This window comes from Oreochromis niloticus, linkage group LG5, assembly GCF_001858045.2.
Source record: "Oreochromis niloticus isolate F11D_XX linkage group LG5, O_niloticus_UMD_NMBU, whole genome shotgun sequence".
In the NCBI taxonomy this organism is placed as follows: Eukaryota; Metazoa; Chordata; class Actinopteri; order Cichliformes; family Cichlidae; genus Oreochromis; species Oreochromis niloticus.
In genome coordinates this window covers 3,738,729-3,765,910 of record NC_031970.2, presented here as the reverse complement: position 1 = coordinate 3,765,910, position 27,182 = coordinate 3,738,729, and the positions used below count along the sequence as shown (strand labels likewise).

At 44.6% G+C, this 27,182-nt stretch overlaps 1 protein-coding gene across 7 annotated transcripts in view; it reads right to left on the bottom strand.

Annotated features, from left to right (window-relative positions):
- Nucleotides 1–57: 57 nt before the first annotated feature.
- Nucleotides 58–27,182, bottom strand: part of LOC100707136 (dedicator of cytokinesis protein 3) — a 297,568-nt gene continuing 270,443 nt past the window's right edge. For 3 of the 7 annotated variants that reach the window (XM_019356779.2, XM_019356782.2, XM_019356785.2), the window contains 24 exons: nucleotides 20,328–20,386; nucleotides 20,082–20,230; nucleotides 19,905–19,990; nucleotides 19,719–19,745; nucleotides 19,302–19,397; nucleotides 18,698–18,758; nucleotides 17,509–17,602; nucleotides 17,272–17,420; nucleotides 16,142–16,228; nucleotides 15,931–16,035; nucleotides 15,312–15,453; nucleotides 15,002–15,168; nucleotides 14,255–14,341; nucleotides 13,942–14,121; nucleotides 13,493–13,576; nucleotides 11,791–11,907; nucleotides 11,306–11,436; nucleotides 10,060–10,204; nucleotides 9,776–9,857; nucleotides 9,562–9,680; nucleotides 9,119–9,206; nucleotides 8,908–9,027; nucleotides 7,361–7,446; nucleotides 58–6,653 (listed from right to left, as the gene is read on the bottom strand). In XM_019356779.2, the coding sequence (XP_019212324.1) occupies nucleotides 5,952–6,653; nucleotides 7,361–7,446; nucleotides 8,908–9,027; nucleotides 9,119–9,206; nucleotides 9,562–9,680; nucleotides 9,776–9,857; nucleotides 10,060–10,204; nucleotides 11,306–11,436; nucleotides 11,791–11,907; nucleotides 13,493–13,576; nucleotides 13,942–14,121; nucleotides 14,255–14,341; nucleotides 15,002–15,168; nucleotides 15,312–15,453; nucleotides 15,931–16,035; nucleotides 16,142–16,228; nucleotides 17,272–17,420; nucleotides 17,509–17,602; nucleotides 18,698–18,758; nucleotides 19,302–19,397; nucleotides 19,719–19,745; nucleotides 19,905–19,990; nucleotides 20,082–20,230; nucleotides 20,328–20,386 (3,163 nt within the window). In that variant the 3' untranslated portion in view covers nucleotides 58–5,951. The remainder of the gene's footprint in view (nucleotides 6,654–7,360; nucleotides 7,447–8,907; nucleotides 9,028–9,118; nucleotides 9,207–9,561; nucleotides 9,681–9,775; nucleotides 9,858–10,059; nucleotides 10,205–11,305; nucleotides 11,437–11,790; nucleotides 11,908–13,492; nucleotides 13,577–13,941; nucleotides 14,122–14,254; nucleotides 14,342–15,001; nucleotides 15,169–15,311; nucleotides 15,454–15,930; nucleotides 16,036–16,141; nucleotides 16,229–17,271; nucleotides 17,421–17,508; nucleotides 17,603–18,697; nucleotides 18,759–19,301; nucleotides 19,398–19,718; nucleotides 19,746–19,904; nucleotides 19,991–20,081; nucleotides 20,231–20,327; nucleotides 20,387–27,182) is intronic. The other 4 variants (XM_019356780.2, XM_019356783.2, XM_019356784.2 and 1 more) reach the window with 4 other exon arrangements.

The following is a 27,182-nucleotide window of genomic DNA, read 5'->3' as shown; positions in this document are numbered from 1 at the left end:
TAAACAAAAACTGAACTTTATAGCAGCAAACGTGAAATAACAACAGGCTGAATCCAGTCTGAGTCAATAAAACTTTATCGTTTAATGTTTGTCATTAATCATGAATCCACAACACAGCAGTTTGTTTAGTGAGTAGGAAAAACGTGAGTATTTACATCTACCATCATACACGTCACAGTTTATACCCATGCTAACACAACAAAGACTTTTATATACAAGAAACACTATTAGCGTCGTCATACAAAGGAGTGCCATCGTTGGAACTATCTAGATTTGTCATTGATGCAAAATACACAAAATCATAATAAACGTCTGCTCAGCTGCCCTGAAATGATCAGGATAATTTGACAAAATGAACTGGTTTACATCAGGAAACACAAGGCGAGACGACCACAGTCTACATGTATACGAGGTTTGCCCTCTATGCCCGCGATAAATATGCCCTCTCCTCGTTTATGTACAAAGAAATCAACCCGTCTCCTCTGTGAGCTCCGTCGGATTTCCCTCCACGTTCCTCCTTTTAAAGCAAACACAGACTGGGTGGGGTCAGTGGTTTTAGTTTCACACAAAACTTACTTTCTTTAAAAAAGTACCAAACTACTTTTAATTTTCCTGCCATCCGACACGTTCAAGCCAAAGAACAAAAGAATGAACTGAACGTCCTGCAAACAAACCTCTGATTTGCATAGTTCATCTTCACCTGCTTCCAGTTTGATTCACTGAAATCTGAACACTTCATCTCTGCAGACCGAGTGTGCAGGACCGTTTGTTTAAAGCAAGAGTTCACAGCAAAATCAAAGATGTCATTTTAACTGTGGTAACCGTAGTAACCGTTTACACATCTCTTTTATCTACTCGTTTGTCTTCAATAGAACGACAGCTGATAAAATTAAAGTCCTGACACTAGTGAGACTCATCAGGTAAATATTTACTGAGGTCATAGTTCAAGCTGCGGGGGTTGTTTTCTCAGACTTTTTTTGCAGGACAAACAGTTGCCCCCTAGTGGCCACTGGAAAGAACGCAACTTCCAGCTTTGTTTTAATTTTCAGACGTGGAAGCTACAGCCATCCTTTATATACAGACTCAATCCCAGTGTCCACTCACAGGACAAAACAAACGGGATAAGAAACAAAAGCACCAGAATAAAACTGTAACGCAACAAGACAAAAGGAGCAACGACACAAAAGGCAAAAGAAAATCTATGCGTGCGTGATTGCAGCATATGCATGTAAATATGTGACAACATGCTGATTCACATTTTTGCTGCAAACATAGAGGACATCATTTAAATGTGTGAGGGCTGATCCTGAGTGGGACACTGTGATTGGGCCTTGCAAAGGCACATTTTCTCCTGCAGAGTGATTCGGTTGGCAGGTTTAGTTCAGGGAAAAGAAAATAGTTCCCACATGAAACATCTTCAATAGGTTGTTGCTTTTTCTTTATTTCTCAGTAGCTGTCAACAATCTCAGTTTAGCTCAGATATATTTAAAAGACGGCAGATATCAAAATGTTCTAAAAGGATGAACAGAACTAAAAATCAGGAGAAAATAATGTACATTTAATTCTGCTGTGAACTTTTCTTTAGTAAACTGGTGTGTGACTTCTCTCTCTCCCTCTGGTGTAATTCGATCCTGATATAACACACACTCTCTCACAAACTGCCGTAACAGCACACATCTTCATTATTGCAGTTTCTCATTGCTGAAAAGCTTCTCTAACCTGCCTGTGTCATTTATTTACAGCATCCCTGCTCACAGCTCTTTGTAGGCTCAGAAGGATCAAACATAAATGGGTCGGCACGACTGCATCAGGAGCTTTGCAGATAAACAACACAGAATGACAGAAAAGTGATAAAAAATTCAACCTTCCGGTGCGTTATGTGAACTGTAGGTAAAGGTTGCAGGAAGAAAATGCAATGAGGTGATTTCTAAATCTGGCTTTGTATAAACTTAAACATATTAATATCAATCTTCATGTTTTGCAAAGGCAACAAGCATGACAAATGTGCTGTGAGAAAAACTTTGAGAGCACTCAAAGCTGTTTAAAACAGAGGTAAGATTATATGTTGTTGGCATAAACATAAAGGCGTCAGTGCGAGTCTGTAACAACTTTCTATATCGCTGTAAATACACACAGCGCATGAATCCACCATCAGCTGCACTGAGTGTTAATATGGGTTTCAGTTTCAACAGGACTCAATCTGCAACAATCAACTCGAACTCTTCACACAAGGATGAAAGAGTCGATCATTCAGGGAATAAATGAACTAAAATTATTTTAAATGACATTTATAACTAAAAGTAGAAGAAACCAATAAAACGTGAAGATAAAAATCTAAAAACAGAAAGGTTCAAGGAGGTAACTCGAGCCGTGCTGCATAATTCACCTGTAACATCATCGGTTCACCAAACACCCGACTTCATGAATTCAGCAGTTTTCTCTCATGTTGTTTCACAAAGGCTGCAAACTGTCTGGGCTGTGGTGCAGCGTCTGTGTGAGCCACAGGACAGTTTCATGGCTTTAACTTTTATAAGTGGGGAATAAAGTGACTGGAAACACTCATCGGACGCAGAGCTCCACTGAAAGTCAAGCTCTAAACTTCCACTAAACATCTTTAACCATCACTGCTTCACTCGTATGTTTATGGTGGATAAATCAAGCAGCGGGCCCGTATCACTGTTCACACAGCTCACACCATGCGCCGCAGCAGGAAATGCACATGTGCAAGAACTGTCTGAATGATGGCTGTTGTTCCATGTGGCTTACTGGGTCAGTGAATGCAGCACACACGTTCACTGACATTACAGGAGCTGAATATTTAAAGTGGACCCGCTCTGCTCATTTCCAGCTCTATATTTGGAGTCCATGTTTGGACTCTCCCAGAGCAGCTTTGTATGACTCATAGTTAAAAATAATACTGCAATGTGTCTGAAACAAGCTGCTTTAGTGCCCGTCTCTTTAGACTGGCTGCTCTTTGTAAACAAAACTATGTTTGTGTTTACTGCGCACATGCATCCTGGTGTGACAGAGTCAGAACATCCAGAACTGGTCGACTTTAGTAACTCCTGAAAATGATTTAATGGATGAAGTAAAGTTTGTGACGGTTGTAAATGTGCAGACGCGCTCACACACGCAGTCTCATCGTTTCACTGAAAACAAACCTTCAGCTTCTCTACAGCAGCCAAAGCCATACGAGGCAGAGCGCGTACTCAGGTCATTAATCCTTAAATCTAAAATGTCTCAACCTGACTCACTTTTTCATAGACATATTTTTATGTGATGCCTATATTTACTTATGCATGTATCCCCTATTTTATTGTTCTAACGTAGGTTTTTTGCTTTCAGCCCTTTATGTAGACAATGTTGATTTGATTTATTTCATCGTTGTTCTCTTCTGTCTTAACTTTTAATTTGTCCCAGCTCGCTCCTCGCCCCGATGTGCAGCTTCCTGTTGAAATGCATTTTTCTATTTTTGCCTTTCTGTCAAAGCACTTTGCAAAGAAATAGTGTTATTATTATTATTTAGCCTCACAGGGGAAACAGATTTTGGGGACTATTTTCTGTAATGGATTAATCTAAATTTAGCTGGACTTAAGTTCAAAACTACAAAGTACAGTGCTGTCAGCCATCGTCACCAACACAATATGACACTGATTCAGGATTCTGAGTTTTCTGCACCTTTAGGAGGAACCAAAACAGGACAAAGCTCAAACACAACGATCAGCTTCACCATGCAAAATGTGAGAAGATGATCAGACACCAGGCAGAGCACAACCAGGATTTTAGCTACGTGAGCTAACGGCTGTTCAACCTAAAAAAGGGGCGAAGTGATCAGGATGACAGTCTGCTCACAATCTGAGTGCTAAATGTAAAAAGAATATTTAAAACAAAACAGTAAAATACAAAAGTATGACCCTTTGCAGTACTTTTACACGTCTACTACTAAATCCTGCTGATTCAACATCCTTGGTGTTCAAAGTTTCCTAGACTACAAAGACATCAGTGCACAGTACAGTATTTCTCCAGTGCTTCATCTCACAGTCTCTGTTCAGTGAACATGCATACAAAACAGTACCCTGATTAAAAAATGTACAGTCATTACTTTCATAGAAAAAATGCCAAAAAAGGTGTAGATTTACTTCAGTTAATATCCCTAAAAATACCAGCAGTCGGACGCCTCGCACATATTTACAGGTTCTTCCGCTGAACGCATCGTCAGCTTTAAAAAACCCTCAGATCAATCGTTCCCTCGCTCCTGTTTTCAGGAGCTGCAATAAAACCTTCAGCTGTTGTGAAGAGCACATCGCGTCTGATGAAGCGGCTACTGTTGGCTCAGAAAGCCATCTGCACATTTCTTCAATCAAAAGTATAACGGCTGAATATAAATTATATGCATATACTTCTTTATACTGTATTACATGTATCTACATTCTCTCTTAAATATAAACACTTCTCATCTCTGTCGTTTATCTTCAACATTTCAGGAAAAAGTGACTGAAAATCTTCGAAAGCCGTCGCTCTGTTTGCATAAAAAAAAACTTAAAGGTACTTTTTGTAACTTCCTGTTTTCTAAGATTAACAAAAGTTAACAGAATATAAATACCAGCATGACTTTATGTCCAAAACTATCTGTGTTTTCTGTTAAGATATCAACCGTAGTCAAACGAGGTCCCGGCCGTACTTTGGTGTATTACCTTTTTGTTCAAACGCTGCCCCCTGGTGGTGAACATTTTATTTACATCGTTACAAAAAGTATCTTTAACCGATGCCTTTATAGCCGCTGTTTATGTGAAAGAAATAATCATCATTAGTTATTTGCTTTAATTTTGGCCTTTTGTTTTCATCTTTTTAAATCATCTAAATCAGTGATTCCCAAACTTAAAGCTGCTAAACTGGAGTCCACATGAGACTGACCTTTGGTCCCCTCGTCCCACATCGAGACAGTGTCCCACATTTTGTTCACTGCAGGACAGGCACTTTCCTAAAGTCTGGCTTTTATCCAATGGCTTTAACAAAAACTGAAATACAGGGAGATTACTTAACTGGGTGAAGTGGATACAAAGGAAATGATTTTCCTTTCTTAGTTAATCTGCAGTGACGCAGAAAGGAAAACATGCGATTAAGTGACACGTCAATTATCGGGGCAGTGAAAGGAAATACACGGGTATAAAAAGAATATATCACGGACAATAACGTGAAATCTCATGAAATAACTTCTTGTTGTGCTTATTGTGTCTGCTCAGCGAGGGAGGAGGGAAAGTCCTTCACAAACCTGCAGTTTGTCCTTTTACAGGTTTTTTAGGATATGTGAAGATTCCCACACAAATAAACTCCAGATGTTGTAAAATGTTGTATCATGGAGGTTCATGGAATCTGGCCTCTGGAGGACACCCCGCAGTACCTTCACAGCCCACTAAGGGGCAGCGGCCCACACTTTAGGAATCACTGATCTAAACAATCCTTCAGTATAACATCCCTGCTTTGACCGTTCTGTGTCTATAGGTTTTATTTGTACATAAATAAAAATGTTTTTAAAGTGCCGTTTGCCTTTAAATCTTCGAGGGTTTTTTTTTTTTTTTGACTAGAAATCCCTTCGTAAAATCCCGGGTTCTGTTTCAGGTGTAATCATGAATTTAGTGAAAAAGCTGAGCAGCATTTTCTCAGGTTAAACCCCCGTCTGCACATATAAGAAGTAAAGAATCAGGATGCAGTGACATGAGGACTGTTTGGTTAAAGGAAACACATCTCAGAGGTCAAGGACTCGTTAGCCCGATGGAGTGTGCGAGAGCAGACTGAAACCTTTAGTGGTAACTGGAGGACAGCTGGGGGTGAATCAGAGCTTCCCTCAACTTCATGACCCAGTTTTTAGTTTGGCTCTCGCTCTCATGTCTTTTCTTTCTCTCTTTTGAGAAGAGTTTGTTATCTGTCTCTACAAACCATGAGGAGGCGTCCTACTCCTCACCGATGCCGTGCTCCCACGCCACTTTAGCCTGCTCATCCTTGGTGGCTGCGATTATGGGCTGGGAGATCTTGCGTGGCATGGGCCGCGGTGCGGGAGGTGGAGGCGCTGCAGACTGGCCGATCAGGGAGTCCTCTTCAGGGATGCAGCCCTCTCGGAGGTAGGGTTTAGGGGGCAGCGCCGGAGGCTCATGGAGGTGGTAGAGAGGCGGGTGGTGGGGGATGTAGTGTGGGTGGAAGTGATGGTGGAGTTGGTGGTAGTAGTGGGGGTGTTGGGGGTATGGCAGCACATCCTGCTGCTGCATTTGTTGAACTCCGATGGAGGCCGAACCCGGAGCCTGGGGCTGGATTTGGGACCCCGCCTGAGCCGGGGTGACGCCTCCCGGGGCAGAGTGGCTGCGGCAGGGCGGGGGCTTGACTCCGTCCAGGACTTCAGGTTCGGAGACGCTGTACCTGACGGGCTGGTAAGGTGAGTCAAGGTCCTCCTGGTCGGTGGTCCAAGCCTGGCTGCTGGGGACGGACTCCAGGGTGTCTGTGCGGCTGGCGGTGGGGTCAGAGGAGGAGGCGGGGCCACCAAAGTTGCTCTCACTGAGAGAGGAGACTCCGGAGCTGGCGCTGCCTGACAGGTTGGAGTTACTGCCATCCAGGATGGACTGTGGACTGGTGGGCGAGGCAGGTATAGGGTGCAGGGGAGACTGGAGAGAGAGGCGAGGGAGAGTCACACAAACAATCACTAACACAGAATCTGTGATTAACAGCTGCAGTTTTATTAAATATGTTTAATCTGTGTCGATATTTCTTTTAATATTTAACAAAGCAGGTCGGCCACATTCTGATTTTTCTCATGCATAAACACGAAGATTAGAACTTATTTACAATTAATGATTTCTAACTATAATCATTTCTGATTGAAGTGTAGAAGCAAAACACTGACAGTATACATTAACAGGCAAACTTTAAACTATAAATGTACCAAGTAACACAAAAAGCAGGATTCTGGAGTGTTTGTTAAAAAAAGAGGAAAAAGGAAACATGAAATCAATAAATCAAATATTGCTGATGTGATCAGGAACAGGACACGAAGGTTTACAACTGAACAGAAAAAGACACAAAGCTCCTCACAGACGTATTTGTCTTAACTGTTGGTGAATAAACTGTAAAGTTATTTTCAGCTGGTGCTGCAGACTCAGCTGTGAACACTGATGCTTCATTTAAAAGAAACAAAAACATGGACACAAAGAAAAACACACAGACAGTAATGTGCACTGATTTGTGAGTGCATACACACACACACACACACACACACACACACACACACACTAATGGACTGACAGACAAACTTCATCCAGACAGACAGCAGGCAGGAGGAGGAGGAGGAGGAGGAAGAGGAGGAGAAGGGTACCTTTCTTAAAGAGCGCGCGGGGAGAGCTGGAGGGAGGTCGCTGACCTGGTGGTGGAAAGCGTCAAAGTGCATCGACAGGTGTTGCCCTACAGGGGGAGACACAGCAGGACTGACTGAGAGAAACTCGCACACACTCACACACATTTCAGACCAGAGAGGAGGAGGAAGAGGAGGTGGGAGGAGGGGCAAGGGGGGACGAAGGTCAGAGAGGGGAGAACAAGAAAGTAGAGGCAAGTGGGTGGGGTTAAAACAGGAAAGAGGGTGAGTTGGAGGAGTGTGTGGAGGAGGGGAGGTGTTCAGCTCTGATAGCATTTAAACTGTTTGATTGCAGTGGTATATAGTGTGTGTCTGTGTGTGTCTGTGTGCAGTGAAAACGAGATCAAATTAACCAAAGTTCACTCTGAACGCTTCCTTTCTTTCTCTCTGTGCTTCGAGCCGTGCAGACGTCTCCTCTGAGGTTACAGGAACCACCAAACGCTTCATAAACACTTCATGTACCTGAACTTTCACTCTTGGTGCTCAAAGTTTTGAATAACACGATTTGCAAAACCGAGAAAGAGTGTTCGGTGGTTTTTAAAGGTTTCTGTGAGGGACTAATACGAGTCTGCATCGTCACAAATACTCCTGAATGAAAAGCAGAGCTGCTTTGAATCCCCGATCATAGAAGTCACGGAGAGGAGAGGCCCAGCCATTTTCTGTTAATACTTTTCTGTTAAAACAGCTGTTTTCAGACAGAAGACGAACTGAGAGGCAGCATTAGATACACAGGGATCATGAATCATGTGGAGCTAATCTAACAGAGATCAGGAACAAAGAACGGAGGAACAAATGAACATAACAGAGGAGATGAATCTCCCCTGAATTCTGCCTCAGATAATAGAGTCATGTTTTCTGACCCGGTGCAGTTTAGACCACAGGCGGGAAAACCCGAACCACTTCAGAGGGTACGTTACAGAGTCTCCCACACAAACACACTGCAGGGGAACCTGTGGGGATTCCCCACACACAATATGATGCAGAAGAATCAACGTTTCGCTCTCGCACAAAACAAACCCAGCAGGATGACACTTTCTGGGCTAAAGGCGTTCAGTCACATGGCTTCATGTCTAAATTTGGTTAAAAAGTGGAGTTTAGTAAATATCTAGTAAACATTGTCTACATTAGACATTAATTCTGTCTAACACTGTAGCCTGAGGTGTTTCTCTGTAGCTGAGCTGTGTGAGGGGGACAAACGGTACATTCTCTTGGTGGTCATGATCATCCAGCTCTGCATGTGTGGTTCTCCCTGGGTTACGTCTCACTGACACACTCACGCAGCTGTTTTTAGGATTATTGTTTCACAGTACGAAGGTTGTGAGTTCAAATCCACTGAGGCGATAAAGAGGAAGTCCTTTCACGTTTCAGACGGTTTTAGATGTAAAAGAATGACATAGAAAGATTTAACGCTTCAGCATCTGGCAAAGTTTGATTCATGCTTGGTGGGAAATCAGTCCACAACACAGAGACAAACTGAAACACACACACACACACACACAGTAGTTTTGTACCTTGAGGCAGGTTGCGTGGTGGAACAGGTGGAGCCATGACACTGCCAACGTGGGAGGAAAGGAAAGGGAGGGCTTCTCTGGTACCGCTGTCCAAACTCCAACTACTGGGAGTGGTCAGGACTGGAGGGCAGAAAGTGAAGACGGGTGGAGTGGAGAAGATGAATAGATGACATTTTTACAGAAATATTCTGTAGTGTGTGTGTTTGCCGACCTTTCTCAGCCACAGAGAGGTTTGGGTCGCTGCAGGGTTTGCATGGACCGATCACCTGGTGGAACAAAGCCCGCTGGAAGTTTGGTGGCTGAGGAGGAGACCATGAGCTTGTTAGAGAGACCACAGCGATCACCTGAATCAGACTTTAATCCGCCTTCAGCTCAGTAAAGAACTGAACATGACTGCATTTGAAAATATTTAGAAGAATATCTGAGGGTAGGTCGAATCCACGAAAAGCACCTGCAGCATCACAGGTCAGCTGATCACAGTCCAGCACAAACAAAACTAATCTCTGTGCACAAAACAAGAGCTTCCAGTTTCCCCACCTGTCAAATCCCACTTTACCCTCTGCATGTGACGTACTTGCAACTTTTAATAAATCAGATCTTGATTTGTCAGACAAGTCACTGCTGTAGTTCAGGATTCCCGCTCCACTGCTTTACCTGTCCATTGTCTGTGATGTTGGTGTACATCGCGCTGCTCGGCCTGTCTCTGTGCGGCGGCAGCAGCATCAGCATCTCTCTGTTGTGTCTGTATTTGTCAGGCAGAGACGGAGAGCCGACTGCAGACGGACAGATTACAGAAGTGAGAAATGTGTCTGAAAGAAAATATCAGAAAGCTAAATATATTTTTAAAAATCTTCCATGGGCCGCTCACCTCTGATGGTTGAGGGGGCGGAGTTTATCATCTGAGAAGGCGCAGAGTGGGTGGAGCTAAGACTGGAGGAGGACAGGCTCGCCTGCAGTTCCAAGAAATTCGAATACAATATTGTACATATAGATTACAATAATGTGAGGTAATCGAGGAGCGATGCTCAGCTGTGCAGAAAAAGCTGGACATGATAATATTACAGTCTTTTATATTCATATGTGATATATGGAGTGTTTCTTGTTTCTTGCAACAAATGCGTTTCCTCTCTGGGAATCACGTTTTTCACTGACCTGCATGCGGTAGAAGTCCTCGGGGTGTTCCACCACCATGCCGTCAGCCAGGATCAGCAGATTGCCAACGTTTCCCATCTCACTGGAGTTGTGAGAGGAGAGAGAGGAGGAGGAGTTGCGCACAGGAGTCAGAACAGCTATGGGACTGGGAGGAGGGAACGAAAGGAGGAAAAAAGAAGAGAGGAAACAGGGAGGGTAAAGAGAAGGAGGGCGGGGGGAGAAAGGGGAAATTCCAGGTAGAAGAAAAGGAAGGAAGGCAGGAAGGGGAAGGGCCGAGCAAACCAAAAAAGAAGAAGCAAAAACCAAACAGCCGGCATGCATGAGGTGATGCGGTGAGAATGAGAGCGACGGTCGGCCATGAGCATGCAGGAAGCACGATGCAGGGTGGTGTTGGTGAAGGACGAAGGAGAGAAAGAGAAAATGGCAGATTTTCAGAAAGTGCGATGTGAGCAGAGGACAGCAGAGATGCTGCAGGAACTTCTCAAAGATCATTAATGAGGCACAGCAGGTGAAGAACAGATGGAGGTGAAGCCAGTGAGGAAGTGTGTGCTGACTGTGAAGGGTGTCGATGGTACTGCAGTGTTCACCACATTTAATTTAACAGTTCCATTTAAGAACAAGATGAAAGTAATTAATGAGGATTATTAGTGATTGAATGCATTCTTTTCTGCTTTATATATTTACAGTAGTGCTTCCAACTATCAAATGCAACGAAGCACAGCAGAAGATGTGGAGACAACCAGGACAGAACCTGGAGTGATACCCAGACCTCACTCTACCCAGCCACCTCACACGCCTCTTTATGGGGACATGAAGCGCTCCCAAACCACCCGTCGCTGATCTCTTATTCCAGTGAGGCTCCTCTGAGGCCACCACTCGTCCTAAGCCCAGAACCGGAGGTTTGCCTGGTTGGGCCGGCAGACCCAATCCGAGGAGTGGAGCTAAACTCGGTGAATATGATTTGATAACCTTTTTTTCCCTGTATTTAGAAGGGCAGTGACAGCTTTAGAGGGAAGGTTGGAGGCCTCTTTGTCTCTCTTGATCCGTGCCCCTTTGACCCGACCCTCTGTGCAGACTTAGAGGAAACTGACTTTGAGGATATTTTTAAACGTTTTCAACATGTTTAGATACTGAGTGAGGTTTTGATGACATGGTGGTGCAGACTGAGGAGTGTATCAGGGTGTAGCTGAATAAGATTAAAGCAGGAGAGTCGAACAGGCACTTTAAGTCTCTGCGTGTTGCTGACCTGTGTCGGTGCATCAGTTTGAAGCTCTCGGGGCTCATGGGGCCATGAGTGGCCAGGATTCCTCTGGGTGTGTTGGGCCCTGAGCCGGACTTGTCTAAACCAGGCAGACCCTGCAGAGACACATAGAAGCACTGCTCTGAATATTCACACTGCCCTCGGGCGTACACACAGACAGAAGAATCACTGGTTGGAACGTTAAAATAATGCCTGGAAAACTAAATTATGAACAGAGGTGAAATATTCAAAGAGTTCAGATTCTTTGCAGTGACGTAGTCTCTAAGCTTGGCGCACGCTAACATCCTCTTTGAAGAAGAAACTAATTCAGCTCTGCAGTCGTGCAGATCCATCCTTCCAGCGTGTTTACACCATAATGAATCTTCTTCTACACGCGTTAATTTTGGTTCATGAGTTACATCAGAACAACAGCTCTGCGTATGTATTTGTACCCCCTGAGGTTGTAATATTATATTATTTTGTGAGCTCACATGGCAGAGGCTGCTCCTCATCATCTGGAACTGATCTATCAGCTTCTTGTGCAGAGGACGCATTTCTGGGTGCACCAGCTTCTCATGCACAGCCAGACCGACTCCCAGGATGTGAACCTGTGTGAAAACCAGTTTTTAAAAAACATCAGCGGACGAGATTTCACACAAGAACCCTGTTAGTATGAGAAAGAATGAAGACGAAGATGTTGCTCACGTTGGTTTAAAGACAAATCCTTCCTTTGGAAACTTTAATGCAAGTGTTTCACCTGTTTTACTTTTGCTTCATGTCGACAAATGTTTTTCTAGTGGATCAAATAATCTGACACGGGAGAGGGGGGTGAGGTTGGGGGGCGGTGGCCCTTAGGCTCCAGATTTCTTGTGACCACCAGCTGATTCATAACTTTTCAACAAGTAGCGTCTCCTCCGATCAGCTGTGTGGTTGAGTGATTCAGCTGAGGCTGAAATTACCCCCCCAGGATTATGGGACATTTTCTAAACTTCTTCCCAATTTTTGCAGCATTGATGAAACTTGATATAATCAAAGATTCATCAGTGTTATTTAGTAGCTTTTGAGACATTTTGTAACATAAAATACATTTTTAGTCTCGCTTTATATCAAATATAGTAAAAAATATGGTTGTCAAAAATATTAGCGACATGTGAATGTTCACTTTCAAAACACCTTCAGTAATTAACCAATGACCTTTGAAAGCACACCTGTGCTGTCAGTTGGCTTCCTAACAACATTCAATCAGCTTAAAAAGACTCCAAGGAACAGGGCACCTGAACACATGAGAGGGTCGACTGTTACTCACCACGCCAGAGACAAAGGAAATCAGTCTGGACGTTGCATCATTGCCGAGTATAAGGAGACAAATTCTTTAAGAAACAAACCTGGCCTTGGCATAAGCGCAAGATTTCAAGAACTCTGGAGAAGAAAATAGTCACAGATGTCAGCAAGGAACCCAAGATGATTGTTGCTGACCTGGCCTCTTCTGGAGTTGATGTTTCAAGGAACACAGTTGTGACGGCTCTTCGTCGTGGTGGGCTTCAGGGCCATCGTCCCAGAGGAACCCCTTTACTTAAAGAGCGGCACATCACAGCCTGACAGCCCACAGACTATTAACGGCCATGGGGCTAATCATTTAGGATGTCTCATTTCTTTCTTGTTTTGTATCAATAAAATATCCTAATTAAACTTAAACATTGTTATTTTGGAAACAGATACACTATAAACAACAAAGACTTACTGTCAATGGTCATTTTCACATTGAAATCAAGAGTGTTGTCTAATTTCATAAGCGGGGGTAATAATTTTGCCCTCAGCTGTACATGACTGTACTGACAAAGCTGAGACGCCTGTGCGTTTACACAGGAAACAGAATTTCCACAATCTTTCCTTCAGTTCAGTGAAAGCATGAATGATAACATACATCTGCACGCAGATATATGAAAACAAAAACTATAGATTCAAATATTACAGGATTCTGAGGTTTTTCTTCATTCCGGTCATCGTGACATTTGTCTCACACTAAAGGTCAAATTCTCCACATGGTTATATCTGAACACACTTACAGCTCTATATGTGCTTCAGTGGAAGCACATATAGAGCATGAATATGAGTATATGGAGCCAACTTGGTCTACTTGGCATCTCAGGACAAAAAGACAGAGCTGTGTTATTAAAGCAAACGACATCTCACCTGCTCCTGCATCAGGTCTTTAAGCTGTGTGATCTTCTCAGTGTCTTCAGGGTGGCTCGTGATGTACTCCTTATCAAAGAAAGCCTGCAAACGAAGGAAAACAGTAAAGTCAAACTTTATATAAATGAACATTTTTAGTCCATTTTATACATATTTTATTCGCACAGATTCAGAGAGATTATTCTGTGCTTTGTATTAAAATACATGTTCTGTACTTTTGTTTGTAAAAGGAAACTCTAACATGTCACTGAGGTTAGTGCATTCTGGACCGTTTGTGATGCTATGAGAAAAAAAGTGTTTTCTGAGTGGATAAAATAACAGCGGTTTAATCATTTTGTGGCCCCTCCTTCACCTGCCTATAAAGCTGCCCACTGTGATGCACTGTAAGATTTTACTGCTGTGACTCAGCCTCACGCGGGCGATGACATGAAATTCACTGTTTGTCTGACCTCTTGGTATCTGGCGATGCCTCCGTTAACAGCAGCGTCGATGACCCCGTTGAGCGTCATGCTGAGCAGGTTGATGTTGCCGTGCAGCTGCTTGTGTTGGTACTGGCTGATCAAAGTCCGCAGCTCCTGGTTCTTATTCTCCACCACAGAGATGGCGTTTTCTAACGGGCTCACCTCCACCTGAGAGAGACGAGGAGCCAAAGTGAGAGACGGATATGAAATAACATTCAGATTACTTAGTAGAATATATCGTAATAGATTTGTTGAGTTTATGGAATCTGTTTATCTATAAAGATATTTTTCATTCGCTCACCAGCTCTCTCTTCTCCACCTCAAACCAGCGGGAAATCCCGGGCAGAGGGTGGGTGAGGATGAGAGTCGTCCTTTCTATCCACAGACTCTGAAAAACACAACAAGCAGTGAGACAAACAGTCCAGACTTCAGAAGGTTTCATGTAACATCAGCAGCCATCGAAATCTCCTGAAATATCACTAATTAGTGTTGAGAAACTGGTTTATTAATCATCTAAACTTCAGCCAAAATGTGCCATGCTGACTGAATATCCAGCCTTCAGAGAGCTGTTCACAACAAAAGCAGGCAGATTTGAATGAACTGAAGCAACGCTGTAAAAAAGAGGTGGATAAAAACCCTCCGCAACGATGTGAGGGACTGACAGAGTCGCAGGCGTTTGATGCTAAATGTTTATCTGTAAGCTGCTGAATCACGAGGAAGGTTGAAGGTGAAACGATCACACTGTGTGATGTCTTTACTGTCCGGGATGGAAATGACAGAAAGCAAAGACAGACGAGGGAGATGTCAGATACATTTCACAGGAAGGAACTTAAAGAAATGCAAAACTTGGATAAATAAGGTAAAACATTTTTTTTTAATGAGTCACTGGATATAAATCTTGTTTTGTTATTTCATATTGTAAATCGTGTGTCATTCATAAGAACAGAAACAAAGGCAGGTTCAGCTGGGTTGTAGTAATGGACTGTGTTAAGCTGATTCATTGAGTATCTAATAAAAGAATAAGAGGAAAAAGCATTTTCTGTCTCACTTTGAACTCATTGTCTCGATCTTTGGGGCCTTTGTGGAAGGGCCGGTCGTAACGGAAGCGGCGAACGTTGTTCACTCGATAGAAGCTCTTAATGCGGTCTGGTACACGGTCCATCTGAAGGACGGTCACGCTGTCCGGCACTGGCGTTACTGCGTAGATCTGCAGGTCTGAGGCGAGGAGGAGGGAGGTCAAAGATATAACTGAAAGCCAATAACACAGCAAACAAAACGTTTCCATGGACGTCAGGCGTGGATTGATATTTAAATCGAGCAGTCTTTGGATGAACATCAGCTCTGCTGCTGAAGGATACACTGTGCGTCACACTGCAGGATGGCCTCGTCTGGTTGGTTGGGGTGCTGCATTGCAATGGCTTGCGGGAATTCTCCCAGCATCCTTTGCTGGAAGGCTTCTAACCTTTCGTAGTCATGACCACGGCAGACGAACTCTTTGTTCTAGAGCGGATGAATCAAAAACAAACAGAAAAGAATAAGATGTTAATTTTTTAAAGCAGAAATCTTGAAGCAGTAACAAAACCTGCAGTTCCTCTAATGACCACTTGAGGCTGGATCCCAAAATGCTCTACAGCAGCAGTAAACATGTTTACTTCTCGCTTCATAACAGCTGTTTCCTGGGTCATTGAATTCAGAAGTGGCAGCTCGTGCATCTACAGTCAATTACTAGCTTGACCAAAGTCCTTCTAGAAACAAGTCTATCCACCCTGCAGCCATCGAAATATCCTCAGAAAGTTTGCTCACTTTGCTCCACATTAAGGTTTTAAAAAGCTTTTTCCCTGGAAGGCGTACGTCTTCTTCTGTGAGACATGAAACCATTAAGGCTTTCATTTTCTTTTCTAATGGAAAATTACTCAGAAGAAAACTTCAAATAGAGTTAACGGGCATGTGTAAATGCTGCACAGTGACATCACTCACTCTGAGGAAGAAAGGGAACTTCCTGCCGTAGAAGCCGACCCTGAAGAACTCGGGCTCCAGGCGCTGCTGCTCCATGATGTTGTCGTAATAGGCTGCCTCCATTTTCTGCAGGTACAGGCCATGGAGGAAGATTGTGAAATCTAATCATTAATATTTCCTTATCATATTCAAGATCTAAAAGATTCTTGATGTAAGTGTTGTTGAGGCTCACCCGTATCCAGCTGAGACTTTGGTAGTCGTACAGGGATTCGTACTGGAAGGCCAGCTCCCTGCACAGAGGAATGCCATACTCCCAACACTGAGGACACACAAACACACAAAACCATGGAGGCGCAGATGTTTGAAGCAAAAACAGAACAAATAACTAACTGCTGATTGGTTATCAGATAATACTTTACATACTGACCCCGTGCTTTATAGAGTGTGAAGACCCAGCAAGTGTATAACATGAAAGTAGTTGCTGCTTTTGAAACTGGCACCTTGTAAAACCGAGACTGACACCCCGGTGTTAGCAAACTGTAAACAGTCTGTGTGGGAAATTTTAAGGAAGAAGTCGTTTAACGTGCAAATCAGATGCATAATTTTAGTTCACCGCTCAAGTTTAGCTTTAGACAGTTCATTTGCAGAATTCTTTTCATGTTATTTTTTACATTTTGACCATAAGAAAGTGTAACACAGTGTGAAGGTGCAGCTCCTAATATAAAAGTTTAATGCAGAGAATCAGAAGCTCCGGGCGAGAGGTGAAGGTGGTTAAAACAAATCTGTGGATGAAATAGGTGATGATGTCTCGTAGAGAAGGACTGATGCAATACAAGCTAAGATGATTGAATTTCAACTAGAGATAAAAAAGCCCACCGAGGCTGCTGTTGCTGGGTTTTGGTGCTATATAAATAAATTAAATTAAACTGAACACTCAGGCGACTCAAGTTTGAAACCATTTATTTTATAGAAATGTTCCCAATTTTTGGAGGATGCCCCAAAGAGCCCTCTAGTGGATAATGTGGGGGTTGCACAGGTGGAAACAGCAGGTACCGTTACATGGCAGGAACAGCAGATATGTCAGAGTGAGACTTTACACGACTGCACATTAGGATGAGAGTGACGCCTACTGTGGGTGGCAGAGAACAGACGGAGCTGAGCTCAGCTTCATTTTTCTTCAGTTAAAAAAATATTTCATTAATCAATAAAATGATAATTAAAAAGACTTATTTATAAATCACCTTTCAAAACTCATGTTGAGCTGTAAGCCATCAGTAAGACTACAGAAATGCTGCATACACACACCATTAATGAAGCAGCTCGTCACCTCTAAAGCCCACGCTGACCGTGTCACGCCCTCACCTTCCCCTTGTTGAAGTAGTGGATGACTTTCCTGCAGAGCCCCTCCTTGCGGTGCCACTCGGTCTGAGCAGGATAATGCAGGAACTCCTTCAGAGGACGCTCGTCCCACTGCAGCAGCTCCCAGTATAACAGCAGGGTGAACGCGGCCTCTGCAGACAAACACGGAGCCCAGAGAGCGTCAGCCTGGTGTTTGTCACACGTTCTGCTCGTGGCCATGAATGACTGATTCTGCTGTACCTGTGTAGTTCTCCGCCTGCAAATGCATGTCACACAGTTTGTGGATGTAGCGGATGTACATCTCCTCCTTGTTGATCTCTGACTTGTAGAAGTTCTGAGAAGAAACGAAACAGACAACAGACGCACTTCCTGTGTTTATGCACTGATTTAAACCTGGGATGCCAAACGCTGCAAATACCCACTCGACAGGTGTGGAAATTTCTTAAAGAAGGGCAGAACTTAACTCAAGCCCAAGGTCTGAATCACCTTCATCATTTTCATAGACCTATTTATGGCATACCGTACCAAACTTATTTGTTAGTTTTTTTGTTGTGTAAATAGTATAAAGAGGATCAAATGTAGACCAACTGAATGTGGAAAACATGAGAATTATTCTTGAATAACTCTCAAGGCTGTTTATTTAGAACTGGACGGTTTAATAAATGTGAAGGAGCTTGGAAAGAAAAGTGTCTGAACTTGTTTAAGTTTTCTTGAAGACGTTTCGCCTTCATCCGAGATGCTTCTTCAGTTCTAAGAACAGCTGGTGCAGAGTCCCAGATTTAAGCCCCATGGGAGTGTCTCCAAGAGGGTCAATGGGAGCCACGTTTCTGAACTGGCTGTTTGGGCTCTCCAATGCAGAGGTCTGATCATGGCACAAAATAGGAGAGCCACTTCCACGGGACAGAACTCGGCTGTCCATCTGCACCTAAAGGTCAAAGGTCGCTTTCTCGAGGATGCCAATGTTCACATTTTAGACAGAGAAGACAGATGGTTTGAAAGAGGAGTGAAAGAAGCATCTACGTCCACTGTGAACGACCGTCTTTGAACAGAGGGCGGGGCTTATGCCACCAACTGTCTGTCATCTATAATCCAGTTTTGAGATCCCTTCCCATCCTGGGCCCTTTGACCTCAGGAAATTACATAGGGCTAGTTGGCCTAGGCGACCCATGCCCGTTTTCACACCTTGGCTCGTGTAGAGGATCAATAGGGGGTCCATGACCCTCTTGGGGGGTCACTACCATAGGACTTAAATCTGGGACTCCCCACCAGTAGAACTGAAGAAGCTTAGAACTCAAAGAAGTCCAGACACTTTTCTTTCCAAGCTCCTTAGACTACGATGACCTGGATGACTGAGAACCTTCACAGACAATAAATGTGAACATTTTCTGAATTCAGTATTTCAGTGATGTTGCTGATTTAAAGGTCTTACCAGGAGGTTAACTGTGCAGCCAATCTTCTTGTTTTCTGTTTCATCTCCCTTCATACAGTCCCTGAAAAAATGAAACCAAGTTAATAAAAATTCAAATGTAAACCTTCCACACCTCCTAATGAACCTCCGCTTTTATTAACTTGGGTGTTCTCATTTAGCCCAAGCTGCAAGACGCTTTTTCCTATTATAGACGTCACAAGATGCCCAACAAGTTTGCAAACAACAAGAAGACTGTTTTTGAAGATTGAAACATGGATATAAATATAGATACTGCAGGTAAAGGAGGGTTACTGCAGGTAAAGGAGGGTTACTGCGGGGAACGTGACTAAGTGCTGGTATTCTACTTAAAAACAAAAAAGGTTAGAGATATTTAGACTTTTATATAATGGCCCCGTATATGACCTGGGTCTCAGTGTTTAAAGTTTCTTTGCTCAGTTTAAAGACATTTCGCAGCTGTTCTCTACGGGCTGTCAGTTAAGTTCTGACAACAACAACAACAAAAACAAACCCTTCTATGACTTATGGAGCATAATTATCACAGATCAGTGAGCGTAAACTACCACAGAATCATTTATGTCCTATGAATACAAAGACTTTACTGTACCGGTAGTCGAGCAGTCGCTCCATCAGTCGTGTGACAGAGGTAACGAAGGAGATGCCCGTCTCTCTCCACGTCTCCTGCTCGATCTTCTCCAGCAGGCTGCAAGAAGCATGCAACAAATTACACACTGGAAACAGTTTAAACTGTGGGGACAAACCCACCACATGATTCTGGACATACTGTGTGTAAGCACATGTAAGTGTGTCGACAATGTTCTACTTTAAAAACAAGGTCAAAAAGTTCAACAAGAGCAATAAATGAAGCCAAATCTGATGTTTCATGTTTTAGTGTAAAGTCTTTGTCCTGTGTTGTGAGCCATCATTGCTACAAAGCTCGACAGACTCATAACAACGCCAGGTTAGCAGATAAAAACAGTCAATGTTAGCAGGTATATCTGCCCATGTGCAGGGAACGTCATACCTGGGGTAAGGCCCAAACAGCTGGGTTCTAGTCCCGCAGCAGAGAGCAAAGCAAACACACAGAGTGTTAGAACAGAAAACTGAGAGTTAATTTCTGTTATCAAAGAGAGAAAAGAGCAGCAGGGCAGAGGGATTCACTCCAGGTTAAAAACAGAGACATGAGGAAGTCAAAGTCTGCGTTCCTCACAGCAAACCGAAGAGCTCTCTGTAGTTCTCGTCTCCTTTCCCCTCCGACACCAAACTGTCCAGCTTGTCAATCAGCTCAGCCTCCACCTGCACACAGGTACACAAACGCTCTGACTTCCTCTGGTTTCCTATGAACGACCTGAACAGTCTCTGTACAGCTGAGCGTGTGCTCCTGTACCTGTTTGAAGTTCCCATTCTTGCGCTGCTCCCAGTCCATCATGTCATGGAAAATCGGGATCATGATGTTTCGCACCTCCACCTGCGGGACCAGCGTCACTCCCAGGAACGGACCAATCATTCCGGGAATGAAGTGGATCTTATTCTCACCTACAAACGCCACACGTTTCAAACTCGGATCCAAAACCATTTAATCAGTCAAACCCAAGTCAGACACAACAGTTTAAACCTGAGGAGAGGATCGTACCCAGATTCTGCCACATGCTGAAAAGCTCGTAGGTCATCATCACTCTCATGTCCCCGTATCTGCAAACAGATCAGATCTTCAATCACTTTGCTTATTGGATCAAACAGTCTCTGCATTACTGACTCTGACTCATTCATATTAAATTAAAGGAGTAACAGCTGATATATTTGTTTGAAGTGGTAAATCTAATTTTATCGTTTAAATTATTTTTCTTATTACAGGGTTCGTACGCTTTTTTCAGGGTCAAATTCAAGCACTTTTTAAGCACTTTCAAGGTCCCTTTTTAAGCTTTTCCAGCACACAGTTGCAGCAACTGTGACGTTCACTAGTAGAACTGACACACAAAACAAAACGACTACACTACACACTAACTACACAAGACAACACACTAACTTGAGACTCCAAACATGATAAACATCACAAATCTCTCACGTACCAAAACTCTCTCTCTCTTTTTCGCTCACTCGCTCTCTCCCTCTTCCCAACAACCAAATACCACATGTTGCCGTATCATTTTTTGATTGGTCGACATGGTACATTTTTCCACCAATAGGGAAGGAGTGTTTTTTCTTTTTTCACTCACAAGCAAAGCGTGTTTGCTAGCGCTCTCCATAAAAAACGTGACCTATCAACACAATTTAAAAACTGGTGTATAGCTTGAAGTCCGCACGTTCGACCCAAGTTGAAATGGAGACTCTGGGTCGTTGACCCCAGAGGGTTAATCAGAAAGCCTTAAGTTAGCTAGTTATGTATCGGGCTAATGTTTAAAGCTTTCACTTGAGTAAATTAACTCATATTACTGCTAAGTAATGTTAGCTAAGTTCACAGCATATTCCGTAATAGCGCTGCCATACTGCATCACACTCAGTGCATTTCAATCATTTCTCCAGCGAGTTTGATAGCTAGCAAAATAATAACCATAATTTAAAAAAATAGCATGTGTAACGTACACGTACTGGAAAATTATTTACTAGGACTCACCTATCATGCGACTGGAGAACGCAAACTCCGCCATTGTTGTTTTCCATCAAACACTCATTAAAACAGCAACCTACAGGTATGTTAGCGCACTCATCCCCGACTGTCCGAGGGAGGGGCGGGGTCACATATTGAAACAGACGCAAGGCAGCCCAGGCGGGGAAATTTTGCTTTTGCGTCTCACTTTATTTCTCTATCTGATAAGAAAACAATTCAATCAGATAGCTATTTATTGTGAATGAAATACAGTTACATTTTCAAGCACTTTTAAGCACCACATCTGAAATTCAAGCACTTTTCAAACCTTGAAAAGACGACATTAGAATTCAAGCATTTTCAAGGATTTCAAGCACCCGTACGAACCCTGTTATTAGTTTTCCGATGACTCAAGCTGTTCACTTTCTGACCACACTGAAACAATTTAACTGCAAAAATACACATTTAAAAAGAAACAGAGTAAAATTTATTTTCTGCATGTTTTACTGAACATAATCATTCTGAAAATCTCGAGTCCATCATTTCTTAATATGCATCAGCCTAGTTTTGCTCCAATTCTTGGAAAGTGAAAACCAAAAGTGGAGGAACTTCCAGAGCCGAGGAGACGCTGCGCTTCCTGGAAATATTTGGTGGAAAGAGCTAATGGAGAAGGGAAATAAGCTTTTCCTGGATTAAACGTTTTCAGCAGGACTGATAAAGTAAGTTGGCATGTTTGGATGCTTCAAAGAAGAAAACTGGCTCTCAGCATTTTCCCAGCAGTTAACATCCAACTCTGAGGATGACTTGAATGACACTAGCAGCGACGTCTGTATGAATGTGTGTGTTGCCACATAAAGAATAGAAAAGATGTTTGGAGGAGAGTGCAAAATCTCCCACAGAGGAAAATCTCGTCGTAGCACATAGTTCAGATCGTTGTCAGACTTCAGGAACTGTGGATTATGGTGTTACCATCCTGGACTGCTAACATCAGGAAATATTTCACCATAAGATAAAAGTGATGAAAAGAACTTTAACTTTAATCGGTAAGCCACACTGTGGTGCAGGGATCTGATAGAAGAACATCCACGGTGTGGTGCATTTTAATGATAATGACATCAGTGAAACAAACAGCTGTTGTTGTGATTGTGCACTATATAAAGAAATTGAATTGAATTGAAATTAGAGGTCCTCGCTGGTTTAGTCATGAAAACAAACAAGCGTCTGCTGCCACAGCTCAGCTTCATTTGATGTTTCACTTGCAATGCCCGATCATTAAACTACAGAAATTGACAAGATTTACAAATTTAAAATTTAGAAATTTACAGTAAAAAATTTGCAGTTAAATAAAAAAAAAGGGTCAAACAAATGTAACAATAAATTAAGAATTTAACTAAGAAATCACTTCGATCGTCCACAAAAACCCAACAAATAACCAACTTAGTCTCCTTCATGCCTGCATGTGCAGCTCTTACCTTTGCAGTGAGGTGTCTGTCCATGCAGCCACCCACTGATGAGAGTGATCTAACCCTCACATACTCATCAATGTGAAACACAGCGACATGGAGCCAAACCAACAGAGCAGGCACTAATGTTTTTTCCTTTAATTTATCAATCTTTATGATAATAGGAACATATCAGGATGTGTCAAGTTTACAGTTATTACAGTGAAATAAAAAAGGAAAACGAATAGTTATGTCTATAACTTCTGTTCCCTGAAGGAGAGGAACGAGGTACAACACATAAGTATGGGATATCACGCCCTCGCGTGTCCTGGCTGAAGAAACCTTTATTCACGCCTTTAAGGCAGATGACGTGTGATGACACGCGCACGGCTCCGCCTGCACATATAGCCGCTGTCATCACAGTCATCCCTCAGTTCGATAGCCGCTCTTCACCGAGCCAAACTGCTCAGTGGGGCCACCTTGTGTTGTACCTCGTTCCTCTCCTTCAGGGAACAGAAGTTATAGACATAACTATTCGTTCCCTTTCAGTCGATTCACTCGGTACAACACATAAGTATGGGACATATATACACGCCCCGCAGAGCAGCCACCGAACCGGAAGCGGACCACCACATCCTTAGTGAGTGGTAGACCCAGCAGAAAGGACAGCATGAGCCACCGAAGGGGCTGCAACGTCCAACCGATAAAACCGCACAAAGTGTGCGGTGATGCCCAACTAGCTGCCGCACAAATACCAGCTACAGGCACCCCTTTAAAAAGAGCCCATGAGGTTGCCATCCCCCTGGTGGAATGAGCTCTCACCCCGTGGGGCAAAGCAAGACCTCTGGTGCCGTATGCCAGTGAGATAGCTTCTATAATCCAGAGCTCTACCTCTATTTGGATTAGCGAAGCAGACAAACAGCTGGTCACATAAACGCACATTCTGAGTGCGCTCAATGTAGGCGCGTAGCACACGCACTGGACAAAGAGAATGCATCCTCCTCTGCTCCTCAGATGCAAAAGGAGGGGAGCAAAAGCTCAGCAACTCAAACTCCATTGAGCTATAAGATGCAGGCATGATCTTGGGAAAATAGGCAGCATTTGGAAGCAATACGACCTTGTGGCCATCAGGAGAGAACTGTGTGCAGGAGGGATGCACAGACAGCGCATGAAGGTCACCCACTTGCTTTGCCGAAGCCAAAGCGAGAAGTAATGCAGTCTTATATGAAAGAAATTTCATATCCACAGACTCAATGGGTTCAAACGGGGGGCTAGAAAGGGCCTCCAGCACCAAAGACAAGTCCCAAGCAGGGACACTGGACTTAAGCACGGGCCTCAGCCAGCGAACTCCTTTCAGAAAACGTATGGCGAGTGGATGTGCACCTAGTGTCACCCCGTCAAAGCCAATATGACAAGCAGATATAGCTGCTAAATAAACCTTAATTGTCGAAAATGAAAGGCCCTTATCCAGCAGCTCCTGCAGGAATGTCAAAACATCCACAATAGAGTACTGAAATGGGAGAGTGTGGCGGTCCCGGCACCATTGCTCAAAGGCTCGCCATTTGTAAGCGTACAAGCCTCTAGTAGATGAGGTCCTAGCGCTCTGAATTGTTGCCATCACACTAGGTGGCAAACCCCTAGCATTCAAGTTTAACCTCTCAGCAGGTAAGCATGAAGGCGCCACAGATCTGGGCGCGGATGAAACACTTCTCCTCCCGCCTGAGAGAGGAGATCCCTGCGGAGAGGAAGCTGCCAAGGACTCGCTGCTAGCAGGCTGATTATCTCTGCATACCACGACCTTGTGGGCCACTAGAATCAGAGAGAGGGAATTTACCCTGGAAGCAAAAAGATCTATTTGTGCCTTGCCAAATAGATCCCAAATCTGAGCCACTATTAAAGGGTGTGACCTCCATTCTCTCACCAGAGGACCCCCCTGGAGAGAAGGTCCGGCCCCAGGTTCAGGTGGCCCGGGACATGGGTGGCTCTTAGAGACAGAAAATGAACACTGCACCATAACAGCAGAGACAGCTTCAACAGGGGAAGAGAGCGTGTTCCTCCCTGCCTGTTTATGTAAAACACCACTGTTGAATTGTCCGTCCTGACTAAGACATGCTGGCCCTCCAGGACTGGACGGAAATGCTTTAGAGCTAAGAACACTGCTAACAGCTCTAAGTGGTTGATGTGCAGCTGGCGCTGGGCTGCGGACCAGATCCCTCTCACTGATGCACCGTCGCAGGCTCCCTCCAAGGACGGAGAGCTAGCATGCAAGACGCGGTTACCGGCAGCCTCCTCCGGAGGTGACGCGATGCACACAACGGTGAGAGAGAGTCTAGCGTTGAAACGCTCTCATTTTTAACAGTCCAAATGGCACTACGGCGATCATAGATGCCATCATGCCCAACAAGCTTAATATCGTCTGGAAACGCAGTCCCAGCTGAAACTGAGCGAGGCAGCGATGAAACGCGGCCACTCTGTGCTCCGACAAACGTGCGCGGCTGGAAAGCGAGCATATTTCCAAACCGAGGAAAGTAATCTGCTGACTCGGGATTAGCGAGCTCTTTTGAAAGTTCACAGAGAACCCCAGTGTCTGAATGTGTGACAGAACCAGCCACAGCTGTGTCTCCGCCTGCTCTCTGGAGCAAGCTACGAGAGCCCAGTCGACTAGATAGGCTAAGATGCGGATGCCTCTCTCTCTGAGGGGCGCTAGCGCTGCCTCGGCACATTTCGTAAAGGTGCGAGGAGCGAGCGACAGCCCGAACGGCAGCACTAGGTATTCGTAGGCTACGCCCTCGAATGCAACCTCAGAAACTGCCTGTGTTTCGGGTGTATAGCCACATGAAAATAAGCATCTGTTAGATCGATTGTTGCAAACCAATCTCCCGGGCCGACTGCATTCAAGAGCTGTCTGAGTGTTAGCATCTTGAACCTGTACGTTCGTAGATACGTGTTCAAGACTCGCAGGTCGAGAATGGGACGAAGTCCTCCCCCTCTTTTCGGAACAACAAAATATCGGCTGTACCAACCTTTGTCTGTCTCCGAAGCGGGGACCACTCGTATTGCTCTTTTCTGCAATAGCGCCTTTATTTCCTCTCTGAGTATCATGGCCGCCTCGGTGTTGACAGTCGTGTTTACCACTCTATGAAAACGAGACGGCTTGACCCGGAACTGCAACCGGTAACCCATGGCAACGGTTCGCAGAACCCACGGAGAGGGGGCGCAAGCGAGCAGCCAGCCGGCTGACCTGCAGCACCGTCGGCGGGGCGGTGTCGCCCCCCAGTGTGTCTGCAGGGGACTGCATCACCTGCCTGACCTGGCTCATTCTGCCTGCAGGCTGAGCATTTGTGATTGTTTGAGAATAAACAACACTCTTTATTGATCGTAACATGGAAACATGTACATTCATACATTTTGTTGGAGGCACCTTTTCTGGGGCACAACAATGAAAAACAGCGGGAACACTCGATGTGGTCACCTGAACATTTAACACACCTTGAACAGGGAGTTACCTGAGGCATTTTGTGTGCAGGGGTTTTGTGCTTGGGAGACAGTGTTAGGAAAGTGCAGCGCCTTCTGGGGCTGACAACCTGAACAGAACTTAAGCGGCACCTCTTGGGCGGCAACAGAGGGGTAAAAGCAGCGTCTCCCTGCTGCTGGACCCCTTCTCCACTCGAAACCACAGCTAGGAGGGCTGAGGCTTCTTCCTCCTGGGCGTCGGGTCCCGCCGGGGGCCCGAGGGTGGGCCTTTGCTCCAGGCCGACTGGCGTGGAGCTCGGGCCGGAGGATGTGCTCTCGCTGGCGGCACACCCACTTCAGCAGTGGGCGCCGGTCTCTTGCCAGTCGGCAGAGGAGCGGCGGGCCTGTGAGAGCTAGCTGCGGGCTTGGGCTTGGGCTGACGTCTGGGGATGATGTCGCGCAGAGCCTCCGTCTGCTTCTTCCTCAGATCGAATCTAGCCTGAATGGCTTCAAGTGAATGTCCGAATAACCCAGCCGCAGACACTGGTGCGTCCAGATATACAGCTCTGTCCCTATCCGGGACGTCAGAGAGGGTCAGCCACAGGTGCCTTTGCGCCACTACTGTCGAAGCCATCCCTCTGCCCAGGGAGAGTGCTGCACAGCGAGACGCACGGAGGATGTGATCTGTGGCAACCCTGACCTCGTTAAGAAGAGGTGCCAGCGGGCTGTCATCAGGAACCAGCGATCCGAGCTCCGCCAGGCACATTGCCTGGTACGTCTGGAGCATGGTGACGGAGCTCATGGCGCGAGCAGTGCCGGCCTGAGCCCGATAAATCTTCTCCAGCTGCGAAGCAGAGAATCTGCAGTGTTTGGACGGCAGAGTTGCGGGGCCGCCGACACCATGGTTATGGGACGGGGCCAGATAAGCAGCCAGAGACGGCTCCATAGGGGGTGGGTTAGCTAAGCCAGCCCCTCGGCGCCGTCCAATTCCATGTACTGTCCATAG